General features: G+C 53.6%; 2 protein-coding genes and 1 pseudogene across 4 annotated transcripts; 2 read left to right on the top strand and 1 right to left on the bottom strand.

The window, feature by feature from the left end:
- Nucleotides 1–42: 42 nt before the first annotated feature.
- On the top strand, nt 43–988 carry LOC110485029 (mas-related G-protein coupled receptor member A7-like; annotated as a pseudogene).
- Nucleotides 989–3,929: 2,941 nt separating this feature from the next.
- LOC144246502 (mas-related G-protein coupled receptor member X1-like) lies at nt 3,930–11,271 on the top strand. Of its 3 annotated transcripts, XR_013340205.1 has the most exons (4): nt 3,930–4,028; nt 7,875–7,974; nt 8,765–10,381; nt 11,150–11,271. XR_013340205.1 is itself a non-coding variant. In XM_077784342.1 (3 exons), the coding sequence occupies exon 3, from the start codon at nt 8,875–8,877 to the stop codon at nt 9,802–9,804; it is 930 nt and encodes a 309-aa protein (XP_077640468.1). In that variant the 5' UTR covers nt 3,930–4,028; nt 7,875–7,974; nt 8,765–8,874; the 3' UTR covers nt 9,805–11,271. The 3 variants fall into 3 exon arrangements, 2 of the variants coding, with proteins under 2 accessions (XP_077640468.1, XP_077640469.1); XM_077784342.1 differs by having other exon boundaries at nt 8,765–11,271; XM_077784343.1 differs by having other exon boundaries at nt 3,955–4,028; nt 5,958–7,974; nt 8,765–11,271.
- On the bottom strand, nt 4,435–5,412 carry LOC110485031 (mas-related G-protein coupled receptor member X2-like). Its single transcript, XM_031504956.2, is given in 4 exon segments — nt 4,435–4,751; nt 4,754–5,182; nt 5,185–5,235; nt 5,238–5,412. Coding segments are annotated over 4 exon segments (972 nt in total).
- Nucleotides 11,272–12,577: the final 1,306 nt, after the last annotated feature.

Here is a 12,577-nt window from a genome sequence, read left to right as displayed (position 1 = left end):
CACAGCCAGGGCCACATCCCACCGCCTGCCCAGCATCCATCCATGGAGGTGACCACCATGGCTCCATCTTCTGTCTCACCCACTGAAGGAGACAATCTGTGTTAGACAGATGTCACCAGCGTGGCCATACACAGTGTGACACTGCCCATCTGCCTCTGTGGGCTGGCCAGGAACGGGGCTGTCCTCTGGGTCCTCAACCTGAAAATCCCCCACTATGGCATCTTTTACCTGGCTGTTGCTGATTTCCTCTTCCTCCTCTTTGCAGTCCCCTCCGCTCTCCTCTTCCAGTGGAGGACAGGTCCTGCTCCCTTATCATGCCTGTGGTGTGCGTGAGTTTCCTTTTCCAGCTCTCAGTGATCTCCTATTACTGGGGGCTGCTCAGGCTGATGATCACCAGCGCTGTGATGTTTATGTGCAACTTCTGCAAGCTCTGCTGCCATTGCAACCTTCCCCTGCGCCTGGTGTGAGTGGTGGACAGCGTCCAAAGCTGGGCCTTCTTTGCTCTCTTCGCTGTCATGCCTGCAGTGACACGCCTGTGCCCATTACATGAGCAGAAGCATTGCCAGGCAGCTCTCATCTCCATGCATGCCATCATCCTGCTCCTCTTTGCTGCACCCATGGTCATTTCTCCCACAGTCGACCTCATTAAGGCCAAATGGGGCTCCCAGCAGCCGCAACCCAAGAGTCGCAACATCGTTATTGTCCTCATTGTGCTCCTCACTCTCCTTCTCATCATCTGGAATTTCCTACAGCAGCTAGGTTACATCGTTGTGTCCCCTCAGGTTTTTTTCCTGCTCACCTGCATCAACAGCAGCATCAAACCCTTAATGTATTTCTTGGTGGGGAGCTGGAGGACAGACTTTCAAAGGCAAGTTCCTGGAAGCACTGTACCATGGGGTCCTCAAGGGACTCTCTCCAAAGGGTATTTGAGAAGCAGAAAGAACAAACTATCTGCAGATATTATTCCCCTACAGAAAGAGGGGTCTGAGCCTGCTGATCCCTTCTACTGCTCTGCTGAAGCACCTTGGCACAGAGGCTGAGGGTTTCCTTGAGTCACCTGATTAAACAATATCCACAGGATCACCCTCCCCATGGTGGTGTATTCCTGCAGAAGTAGGGAGCAGGAGCATTGCCTTGGGTGATTTCTGGGGGATGCTCTGCAGGGAGCACATTGGAGCATGGCTTTCCTCCTCCCTCCTGGATCCCTATGGCTCCAGGCAGTGCAGCTGGGCTCAGTGCTGTTCCCCAGCTCAATTCCCCATGGAATGACCCTCATGGCCTCAGCCCCAGGGAATGAGCTCCATCTCCTTTGGCTCAGCAGATGAGTTTCATGGTGTTTTCAGGGAGCTCTTGCCTGCAAAGAAGGGGACATCTTAAGCCCTAGGGACACAACCAGCACGGGGTGGCACAGATTTCCCAAATCCCTGCAGGGCTGGTGCCTCTCGATGGCAGGAGAATGTTGGGATCACACAGAGCATCCTTCTCCTTCTGTCCAGCAGAGCCAGCCCTGCATTCCCGGCTGGTGGGAAAGGACACCAGGTAGGGCTGCAGAGCTGGGGAGGGACAGCAACATTCCCTTATCCTTTCAGTGAGAATTAGTCACATTCTTTTGTGGGTCTCAGATTCAGTCAAAGAGAGAAACTAAGAGTTTCTAGCCTGGCAGAAGCCTGGGAAAGTGCTGGAGAAGAATGTAAATAATTCTTTATCTCTCTTGTTGTTCACATTGTTTATAGTTAAGTTCTATCACTGTGCGTCAAGCACTCTGCACCAATGGTGTAGATTATTTCCACATCAGGACCAATGGAGTTGGTCTTCACGAAGCTCTGTATAAAACAGCGGTGTATTTTGAATAAATCGGAGTTTTACTCTCAGCAGCTTCTGTGTCAGTCTTCTCATTCCCGTCCTGCCTTGACAGCAACATCTGGCGACCTCCATGTGGCACTGCACCCTGCCCTGAAGGGACAGGGTCTGGTGACCTGACGTGGAATTGCAGCCTCGGTAGCAGACCCGAACCTGGCGTCTTGCGGGGGTCTCCTCTGGCGCGGTTCCACACCAACATCCTGGAGGCTGTGCTCGGACACCTCTGCCTTCTTAAAGAAAGATAACGCAGAAACCGCATGTCTTCTGGACAAGGCTTGGTCCTGTTTGGACTGTGGGCCGCCTCTTAGAGGCCGGAACTGCACGGGACGGGTTTTCCCTGGAATAGCGGACTGTCGGACTCTTGGAGTTGACATCTGCTAGGGAAAGGTTTGCTAAAAATGGGAAACCAGCCATCTGCAGTCGAGCGAGCAGACTTGACTGCCTGGCAAGCCTGCATCCCTCTTGTGGGAGCTTGGCTCTCTGAGGAAGACCTGGTCAGACTCCTGAGTTGGGCTCGGGGCCGGGGTTTTTCTGCGAGTCCTAGGTCCCCCTTTGATCGTAAGGTCTGGCTCGACTTGGGACGCCGTCTCACGGCGCAAATGTGCAAAGGGGACGCTACAGTGTCCAAATTGGCTCCAGTCTTGGCGGGTATCGACACAGCCTTGGACACAGGCAGGGATTCCGGAACGTTTGGGGATCCCGGCGGCTGGCCGCGCAGGCACACCCTGCCCAGAGCGCGGTGCCGCTGACACCGCCCGCCCCTCCCGAGGCAGCCGGGGTGCCTCTGCCGCAGCTCAGCTTCAGCACACCCGGCGGTGCATGGACTGCGCGGGGCAGCCCCGGACTGGTGGGAGCCACCACCGCCCACGGCCGCGCAGCCCCCCGCTTTCCAAATTGCATTTACAGGGGGGCGGTGCCGTGCGCCTCCCTCCCGATTCCTTCGCTGATGGAGCCTGTGCAGACGCCACTGCAGCCTTTGGTCCATCCCCTGGCACGCCCGCTGCCACCCGTGGGGGTTTCGACTGTGCCGGTTGATTTGATTTCATTTACTGTGCCGGCATCAGTTGTCCAACAGCACGTCTTGGGCGGGACACCCGTGTTGTTCTCCGCCCTGCCCACTGTGGGTCGCGGATCAGGGAGCTGTACAGCGCTCGGTTGTATTCCGTGGCAGTGCAGACACACTGGGAGAGGGGAGCAGCCCCTCGTACTGGGCGGGCTTGGGTGGTGCAGGGAGCCCCGGATGGAATTTTATATTCCCGGGGAAACACACCCTTCTCGGACCCTGCGCGTCCTGCTCTTGTGGTTCGCAGAGCGGGATGCCAAGAAGCTGTGGGAAGACCCATGGCCAGGTGGGGTGAGGGAAGGGCAGAAATTCGGAGGAATTGCTGGGTTTCTCGCAGCCTGTTGGGAGCGTGCACTGAACTATAAGGTTGGGAGAGGTCGCTCATTTATCGGTGGTCTTGGAGTGTCCCAGGGACCCCAGATTCAGGGGCCCCAGGAAATGCCAAAGAGAAGCTGGGGGCCGAGCCGGGTGCATCTTGGCTAAGCAGACAGCCTGGGCTCCGCGCCCGCCCCCGGCTGGGTTTGGGACACTTAGCCCTGCCCACGGGGCCGAGTCCTCTGCCTTGCCAAGCATCGCAGGGTCCTAGAGCCCGCTGCTGGCTCTTCATTAATTAAAAAAAAAAAAAAAAAAAAAAAAAAAAAAAAAAAAAAAAAAGTGGAAAGAGCTGTGTTTTCACTAACAGGTCAAAATAATGGAAAGCCACGAATCAACCTCAGCCCAAGGGATTGAATTAAGGGCTGTGGCCATGGCATTTCAGAGATTTCATGGCATTTAGGGTGCTTCTCAAGAGATGTGAATTTGGTCCTTTCTGAATTGGGTCAATTTCATTCAATTGTTTTGAAAGTTTTGAGGATGCAATTTTGACCTGAGTTCAATTTCATCATTCAAGCTGACCATTGAGGACATAATTACATAGCATAGGCAAAGCCTCACACGATACTTTTATTAACAGAACAGTTAATAACTAACAGAAGAGATAGCCTTTGACATCTGAGAGGGTTTTTCTCCCTGTCTCCCTTTTACCTGTCCATTGCAAAGCAGAAACATTCCATGGTGCAACCTCTTGTCCAGGGAAGAACAACTCAGTCAGGGGGTCTCTTTCAAGGTAAGTGCAGCAGGATCATGATCCTTCAATGTATTTTTTCTACTTTCCAGCACCTTTATTGTCTCCTGTGTCACCCAGGCCACTCCCTACCTCAGCTTCCTTTCAAAAGAGCAAAGATTTCAAAGCAAAAGTTTTCCTGTGTGTCCCTGCCAATGGCAGGAGGAGAGATGGAATGAGATGATCTCTAAGGTTCCTTCCAACCCAAACCATTCCATGATGATTCCCCATGTTATTCAGCATCCACCCCAGACAGGAGTTCCCCTGCTGCACACAGCACAAGCTTGACAGAGCTCAGAGAGCATTTGCACAATGCTCTCAGGCACAGGATGGGATTGTTGGGATGTCCTGTGCACGGCCAGGAGCTCAAGTGCAGGATTCTTGTGGGTTCCTTCCAACTCTAGATATTTTATGGCTCTATTTCATGGTGACTCTGATGACTCTCTGACGGTTCCACTGTGTTGTCCCTATTCTCTGGCTCTGGCACATCCACAAAAGCCCTCTGGAAAGCAACACTAACAGAGGGGGTGAATTCCTTTGCACAGCTCCCAGCCAGGAAGTAAATCAGAGGGTGGGCACTGCTGTTGGCTCAGGCAAGCAGGACAGAGGTGCTGAGGGCAACGACAGAGAAGTCAAACACCCTCAGCAAGAGCCAGAACCCAAAATCAGCAGTGGAGAAGGGGAAGGAGACAAGAGGCAGCAGGAGCAGGGCCCAGAGCTTCCTGGGGGCTGTTTCCATGAGCAGCACAGGAGCCTGGCCAGCAGGGCCAGAGCAGAACAGGTCAGGGTGAGCACTGAGAAGAGGCAGCTCAGGACCAAAGCCATGAGTGCCAAAGGGCAGAAATAGAGGCTGACAGTGAGCAGGAAGGAGAGCAGCCAGAGCAGGGCAAACAGGAGCACCGGGAAGCACTGGGAGCGGTGGCAGGGCCAGCTGGACACGGGGAGGACAAACAGAGCTGTCACAGCACTGGGGGCTGTCAGAGAGGAGACAGCGGCAGTGAAAGCCAAGGGGATGGTGACCTTCAGCCCAGCTGTCCCACCCCACGAGCCCAGCTGGTGGCAGAAGCTCTCTGGGACAGAAAATAACCCCAGGGCGATAGCGATGGAGAGCAGGAAGGTGAAGCCAGCCATGGCCAGGCTGAGCACACAGGGGGTGGGGGGTTCCTGCAGGTGTGGAAGCCAAGGAGCAGGAGCACAGCCCCATTCCCACCATTCCACACAGGCACAGCAGCAGCAGCAGCTTGGCAGGCACTTTGCTCCAGTGCCTGTTGTCACTCTCGCTCCAGTTGTCGTGGTCCTCATTCCAGATTCCTTTGGATGCCTTCCCACCGGGTTGGCTCCAGCAGGCAGGGCTGTCTCCCTCGCTGGCAGGGGACAAAGTGCTCATTGTGACACCTCTGCTGCTTCTCCTTGGCCTCACACAGCTGGAGGGCTGACACAGAGTCATCCTAGCAATGCTGCTGTGTCCCAAACGTGGCTTTTCCCATCTTTTCCTACTCACAGCTTCCATGGGGAGCAGCACAGGGAGAGGCGAGGGACAGGACAGATGGCAAGTAGGATGTTGGAGCCTGGTCTGGTGTGCCTGGCAGAAAAGCCAGGGACATACCTCCTTCCTGGCTGTGGACAGGACAGAGCTGGAGGAGGATAACAATTTGAGAAGGAAAAGATTGCCCATGGAGATAGCAGAGAGCAAATGGCTTTGGGATGGATGTGACCTGGACTCTCAGGTGTCTGTTGAGATCACTGAGCTGCTGTAGGATTCCTTCATCAGGACACTCCTTTGAATATTCCCTCCATTTTCCCACAGTATTTATCACTTTTAATTCCCTACAAATCTCAATTCTCCCCCCAAAATTCATCACCAGGCTCCACCCAATGTGGAGCCACTGATTAAGCTGAACGAGAAGAGTCTGACCTTGTTTCCTCTTGCAGCCTGGAGAACTTCACCGCAGTGCACTCACATCTCCTCACACACCCCAGCTGCTGTCCCTGGGGTGGGATCTTCAGGAGCTTCCCTGGAATGGTCACTTGGGAAAGGGGAGCGAAGCCCGTGGGGCGAGCCCGAGCAGCGTCCGGCGCGGGCTCTGTCCAGCTCCTGCCACAGCCCCCTGTTCTCCGTGCTGCCTCGTGTTCTCCAGGGCTCTCACAAACAGGGAACTAGTTCAGAGCCTGGGACGGGATCAGGGCTCTGCTTCCCATCTGCTCTTCACTCTGTCCAGGAACTGAGGAACAGGAGAGAGCCTCAGCAAGGAGACCTAAGGGAAAAGCAGCTTGTCTCCATGTCACCTTCCTCTTCTGTTTCTAAAGGAACCAAGATCCCATAATCTTGTCTTCTGAACTGCCAGAACTTGCCACATCTCATTCCTGGGGTGGATCCTTAGAACCCTGCAATACAAATGTCCTGTTAAAATTTGATTTCTCATTCAAATCTAGGTTTCCCACTTGTATACTGCAATTTCAGTGACCCTGGACCTTCACCATGCAGTTTCCAAGAGGATTCATGCAATAATCAATTATGTGCCTGAGATGGAGCATAGGTACACAGCAGAGAATTATTTAGGATTTCAGCAATGTAATTTCTGCTGAGAAGAGGCAAATCAATGCTGCTCTCCTGGCTTTAGTCCTTAGAAAGTTGCAGGTTTCCCCTGAGTCATCTTCCACACTCCCTTGTCAGTCAAACTGCAGCCTATAGTGAATTCCTTGAATTCCTAGAAGGCTGAGGTGAGATGATGCCAACACAGGCTGACATGTGCCTCAGGGATCTGGGATGATCCTGCTGGAAACTACAGGCCCTAGGACCAGAATTGTCACCTCTCTTCCCTGAGGACACTGTGTTTGTGTCCCCAGCCATGGAATCTCACATCTTCCATAGCTCAATCCTTTCCAGGGAAAACACTTCATGATCGATGAATTAACGGGACTCCAGGAGAGGTGGAGATGGCCTTGGGACAAGGGTGTGGAGCATCAGAACAGGGGGGAATGGTTTCCCATAGACAGAAGGTGGGTTTAGATGGATATTAGGGAAGAAGCCTTCGTGTGAGGGTAGTGAGGACCTGGCACAGGTTGCCCAGAGGGGTGGGGTCAGGTAAAAACAAACACAAATGCTCCCATGTGTGAGGAGAAGGAGGAGGATGAGCCCTAATGAAGGGCTGGAAAGAGGATCACAGCACCCCAAAATCTGGTCCCTAGTAGCTTTCATTGCACCAAGGGGATTGGCAGTAATTAGGGTGGGCTTTCAAGTGCTGGTAACCTGGCTGCAAGCAACTGAGTGCTGTCCTTCCCTTGGGCTGTGGCAGCCTGCATTGGAATGACAGAAATTGAATTCTCAGCTCAGTTTTCTTTCTTGAATCCAGGGAAGGTTTTGGCAGTGATCCCAGATCTCTTCCCAGAATTGGAGTTGTTTCTGAGAAGCAGCCAAATGCTTCAGCAGTGCTGTGAGCACTCGCAGCACTGCCAGCAGCCCAGTGCCACCAGCACCAGCAGCAGCTCTCTGCTGCTGGAGGGAAAATGACCCCTCAGGGTAGGGAAATGAGGAATGGCAGAACCTGCTGAGAGAGGAAAAGCATTTGGAGAATGTCACATTGGGAAGCGTGTTTCTAGTCAGGAGGAGATGAGGAGCCACTCAAAGAAATCTGCATGTTGAGATATTTCCTCTCTGGCAGCAAAAACTTCAAGACAAACAGCTCTGAGGAAGTGAAATTCTGACGTAGCCAAAGATTAAATTTCCGATTCTCCCACCAAGCCTTGCGAAAAAACTGAGGGACAGGAAACAGAGAGGAGCCAGCAGGACAGGAGTGAGGAGCTCCTGGTGATCTGGGCACTTTCTCCTTCATGTCACTGACCTGGCAGGAGCCGCTTTAGGACATGGATCCCAAAGGAGCCAGAGGTTCCAGGAAGCGCCGCTGATCTGCACAGACCCCTTTGCCTGCTGCTGACCCACAGGGAACAGGTCAGGGGAATGTTTTCCTTCCTCCTTATCCCAAACTTCCTCTCCTCCAGCAGCTGCTCTGTTCCTGCCACCCTCTCCCAGTGACCCCAGTGCCCTCCCCAGCTCCTCTCTCTTCTCCTGTGCATCCCAGCTGTACCCTAATTCTGAACTGGGCCTGAACAAACTTTATAACACATTGCAAAGCATTTGGAAGCAGAAATTCTTTATCTCCACAAGACACAGAAGGATCACTTCTTGTTTTGTGTGCATGCTGTGACTTTACAACAGGGCATTAATAAATTGTGGGCATTAATACATTGTAGTCATTGAAAAATGTTGCATATCCAATGCGTAAACACCATTTTCCTAGAACTCATTTCCATGCATCCACCTCCTCCTGGAAATCCTTTTATGATCCTGGAGGTTTATTAAGAGGGGTCTCTCTGGTGGTCATATTCAATGAATGCTGCCATATTAAAGGTGACTTTGCCTGGAACTTTTCCTCTGGCCATGCACTGTTGCTTCTTGTTCCAGAACTTGCCCCAAAACCCCTAAAGGCCTCCTTCTCTGTTTCTGCACCCGCTCCAGCCATGTTTATGAACCTCTGTTCCAGCCTTTCCATCTTTTTATCTTTTTTGCCACTTTACTTTTGAACAATTTAATAAAAATGGAAAATTTTTATTCTTTTTGTTATTTAGCAGCGTCCTGCCCAACAGCCCAACCTTCCCAACTCCCTCTCCCACCCCACCATTTCCACCTCCCTCCTCCCCTGCACATCTCACTCCTCCCCACTGAATCCTTCCCACTGCAGGGAGCTGCTGAGGAGCCTCATGGTCCATCCCTGGATTCTCCAAGCACTGACTCCCCATCCACTCTGACCACAGCCAGGGCCACATCCCACCGCCTGCCCAGCGTCCATCCATGGAGGTGAGCACCGTGTCCCCGCCTACCATCTCACCCACTGAAGGAGATGATCTCTGTGAAACAGATGTCACCAGCGTGGCCATACACAGTGTGACGCTGCCTGTCTGCCTCTGTGGGCTGGCCGGGAACGGGGCTGTGCTCTGCCTCCTCCAACTGAATATCCGCAACTCTGACATCATTGAGGTGGCTCTCATTGACTTCCTCTTCCTTCTCCTCACAGTGCCCTCTGCCCTGCTCTCCCTGGTGGAGGACATGTCCTGCTCTCCTGTTGTACCTCTGCTGTACCTGAATTTTCTTTTCCAGCTCTCAGTGACCTCCTCCTACTGGGGGCTGTACTGGCTGACGCTCAGGAACCATTTGTTCTATATGGACAAGCTCTTCCAGCCCTGCTGCCGCTGTGAACTTCCCCTGCGCCTGACGTGGGTGCTGGGCAGTGTCTACCACTGGGCCTTCTTTGCTCTCTTCGCTGTCATGCCTGCAGTGACACACCTGTGCCCATCACACGAGCATGAGCATTGCCAGGCAGCTTTCATCTCCATGCACGCCATCATACTGCTCCTCTTTGCTGCACCCATGGTCATTTCTCCCACAGTCGACTTCATTAAGGTCAAGTGGGGCTCCCAGCAGCAGCAAATCAAGAGGCGCGACATTGTTATCGTTCTCATTGTGCTCCTCACTTTCCTTCTCATCGGCTGGAATTTCCTGCAGCAGCTCGGTTACCTCAGTGTGCCCTCTCAGGTATTTTTCCTGCTCATCTGCATCAACAGCAGCATCAAACCCTTCATCTATTTTTTGGTGGGGAGGTGCTGGAGGCCCTGCTCTGTGGGGTCCATCCGGCTCTCCCTCCAGAGAGTGTTTGAGGAGCCAGAAGAAGACACTGCCCACAGTGATGATCCTGCCATGGACACAGAGGCCGGAGTCTGTTGATCCCTTCCACTGCACTGCTGAGAGACCCCTGGACAATGGCTGAGGGATTCCTTGAGGGACCTGATCAATAAATCCCCACAGGATCACCCTCCCTGTGCTGGTGCATCCCCCACCCCCTTTCCAGCCCGCACTGGGCTCTGATCCGTGCTTGGGAGGCCTCAGCCTTGAGGAGCAGCCCCTGGGCTCAGCTCCTCTGGCGCTGATCACAAACACCCTCTGCTCCCAGGAACTGCTGCTGTCCAACCACCTCCTGGGCTTTTATCAACAGCCTTGGCAATTCTTTCACTTCCCTGGATGCCACAGCATCCCTGCTCTCACGCTTCCACAGCGAGTTGCCGGCCCCCAGGGTGGCCGGGGTGAAACATTGCTGTGGCTGAAGCCCATCCCTTGGGCCCTGTGAGCAGGGCCAAAAGGAGCCCCTTGGAGCTCTCCTGGTTCCAGCAGCGCTGAGCAGAAGCTCCCTGGCCCTGGGGCCTCTCCGAGCTGGGATCTCTCCGTCTGCTGCCCTCGGGTGATCCCCGAGCGCCGGCGGCTCCTGGGCCGATCCCCCAGGGCTGGAGGCCCAAGCCTTGGCACGGTGAGGAGATGCCAAGGGATCCGCAGGGAGCATTTCCCTGCCTCCCCGGGAAATTTCTCACAGGCACCCTGCACTGACTCTTCCTGTCTGTGTGCACACACGGGAGCATCTGCTCTGGCAAATGTGGGGAAATGCTGCTCTCTCAGCTGCTCAGTGCCTGAGACACCTCCGTGGGTCAGGCCTGGCAGCAAGGTTAAGGCCTGAGATACCATTGCAGCTAAATCTGTTCCTGTTATTCTTTGCTAAATTGTTCAGTTCTAGGTAGACAAGCAGGAATGGCTGGGAGAAGCAGAAACACTGCTCATGGCCCCAGGTGGAGCAGGGCAGGAGCGGGGCTGTCCTAGGGGAAAAGGCGGCCCTGGGGCGGGACTGGAGGTGGTTGGAGGGTTCCAGAAACATGGCAGGGTTCTGGAAGGGTCTAGAGAAGTTCAAGAAGGGCCTGGATGCTGCTGATCCCAAATGTCCTGACTGGAGAGCAGCAGAGTGGGCAGCGCTTCAAGGCACGGAGCGGCCATGGGACAGGACGGGACAGGACGGGGAGAGGAGCAGAGAGGGGAATTGGGCGTGATACCAAAATCAGCCAGAATATACTTTCCATCACGATGAGAAGCATTAGGACACAGGAACTCTTTACCTCCACAGGACACACAGAAGGATCTCTTCTTGTCCTGTGTGTGATAGAACAACACTGCACGTTTTTATCCATCATAACCACATAGAGTCATTGAAATGTCTTTCTTATCTAATACATAAACATCACTTTCCTAGGACTAATTTCCATGCATTCACCTCCTTCTCCAAGTCCTTTCCTGGTCCTGGAGGATCATTCAGAGGGGTCTCTGGTGGTCACATTCAGAGTCCTGTGATATTAAAGGTGACCTTGCCTTGAACTTTTCCTTTGGCCATGTGCTCTTGATTCTTTTTACAGAATTTGCCCCAGCACCACTGCAGGCCTCCTTGTCTGTTTCTGCACTGGCTCCAGCCACATTTATCATCTTGTGTGATCCTGAGGAGCACAGGGCAGGAGGATCCCTCCTGGATCCTAGAACACTGTGGCCAGGAGGAGCGGGGCACTGCTGGGGTGTGTGGAGCAGGGCAGGAGTGGGGCTGTTGGGGGAGAAAAGGGGGCCCCTGGGACAGTCTGGGGTGTTGCAGGCAGTTTCAGAGTGGTAGAAGAGGGTCAGAGGCTGTTGGAGGGGCTCTGGATACCGGGAAGGCCAGAGGAGAGCAGAGCCTGACAGGCCATGCTCAGAGTGGGGGAGCTGCAGCTGTCTGGGAAATCTGTGGGATGTGATAGGATGGGGTGAGGAAGGAGAACAGGGTGGGAATGGGATGGTGATGAAGAGCAGGAATGAGGATATGATGGGATAGGATAGGTAGCAGCTGGGCTGTGCTTCCTTGGGACCAGGGCATGTTTTGGCAATGATCATGGAGCCCTTCCTGGAATGAGTGTTGCTTCTGAGAAGCACCCAGCTGACTCACGAGCACTGCCAGCACTGCCAGTATTCCAGTGCCACCAGCATCCCTCTGCTGCTGGAGGGATTCTGATCCCTCAGGGAAGAAACAAGGAATGGTAGAAGCCTGTCAGGACAGGGAAGGCATTTGGAGAGTGAAGCAATATGCAGGGTAAGAGTCTTTCTAATCAGGATAAAATTATGAGCCAAATTATTTCATTTGGAGCTCTTGACAAAAGTCATTTCTTTTGTAGCAAAAAAAAAAAAAAAAAAAAAAAAAATCCACCCAGGATAAATATCTCTGAGGAAATGAAGCTCTGATATTGCCAAAGATGCAATTTCTGACTGTGCCATGACTGCACCGAGTCATGGGGGGCAACACAGGATTGGGCACAGACAGCAGGTGGTGGGACAGGAGTGAGGAGCTCCTGGTGATCTGGGCACTTTCTCCTTCATGTCACTGACCTGGCAGGAGCCGCTTTAGGACATGGATCCCAAAGGAGCCAGAGGTTCCAGGAAGCGCCGCTGATCTGCACAGACCCCTTTGCCTGCTGCTGACCCACAGGGAACAGGTCAGTGGAACGTTTTCCTTCATCCTTATCCCAAACTTCCTCTCCTCCAGCAGCTGCTCTGTTCCTACCACCCAGTGACCTCAGTGCCCTCCCCAGGTCCTCTCTCCTCTGCCTTGAGCTTTCCATCCACATCCCCTGCTGAACAGCCCAACCCTCCCACCATCCTCTCC

This window comes from Lonchura striata, chromosome 6, assembly GCF_046129695.1.
Source record: "Lonchura striata isolate bLonStr1 chromosome 6, bLonStr1.mat, whole genome shotgun sequence".
Classification (NCBI taxonomy): domain Eukaryota; kingdom Metazoa; phylum Chordata; class Aves; order Passeriformes; family Estrildidae; genus Lonchura; species Lonchura striata.
Note: the sequence above shows the minus strand (reverse complement) of the source record. Positions and strands in the feature narration are given on the sequence as shown.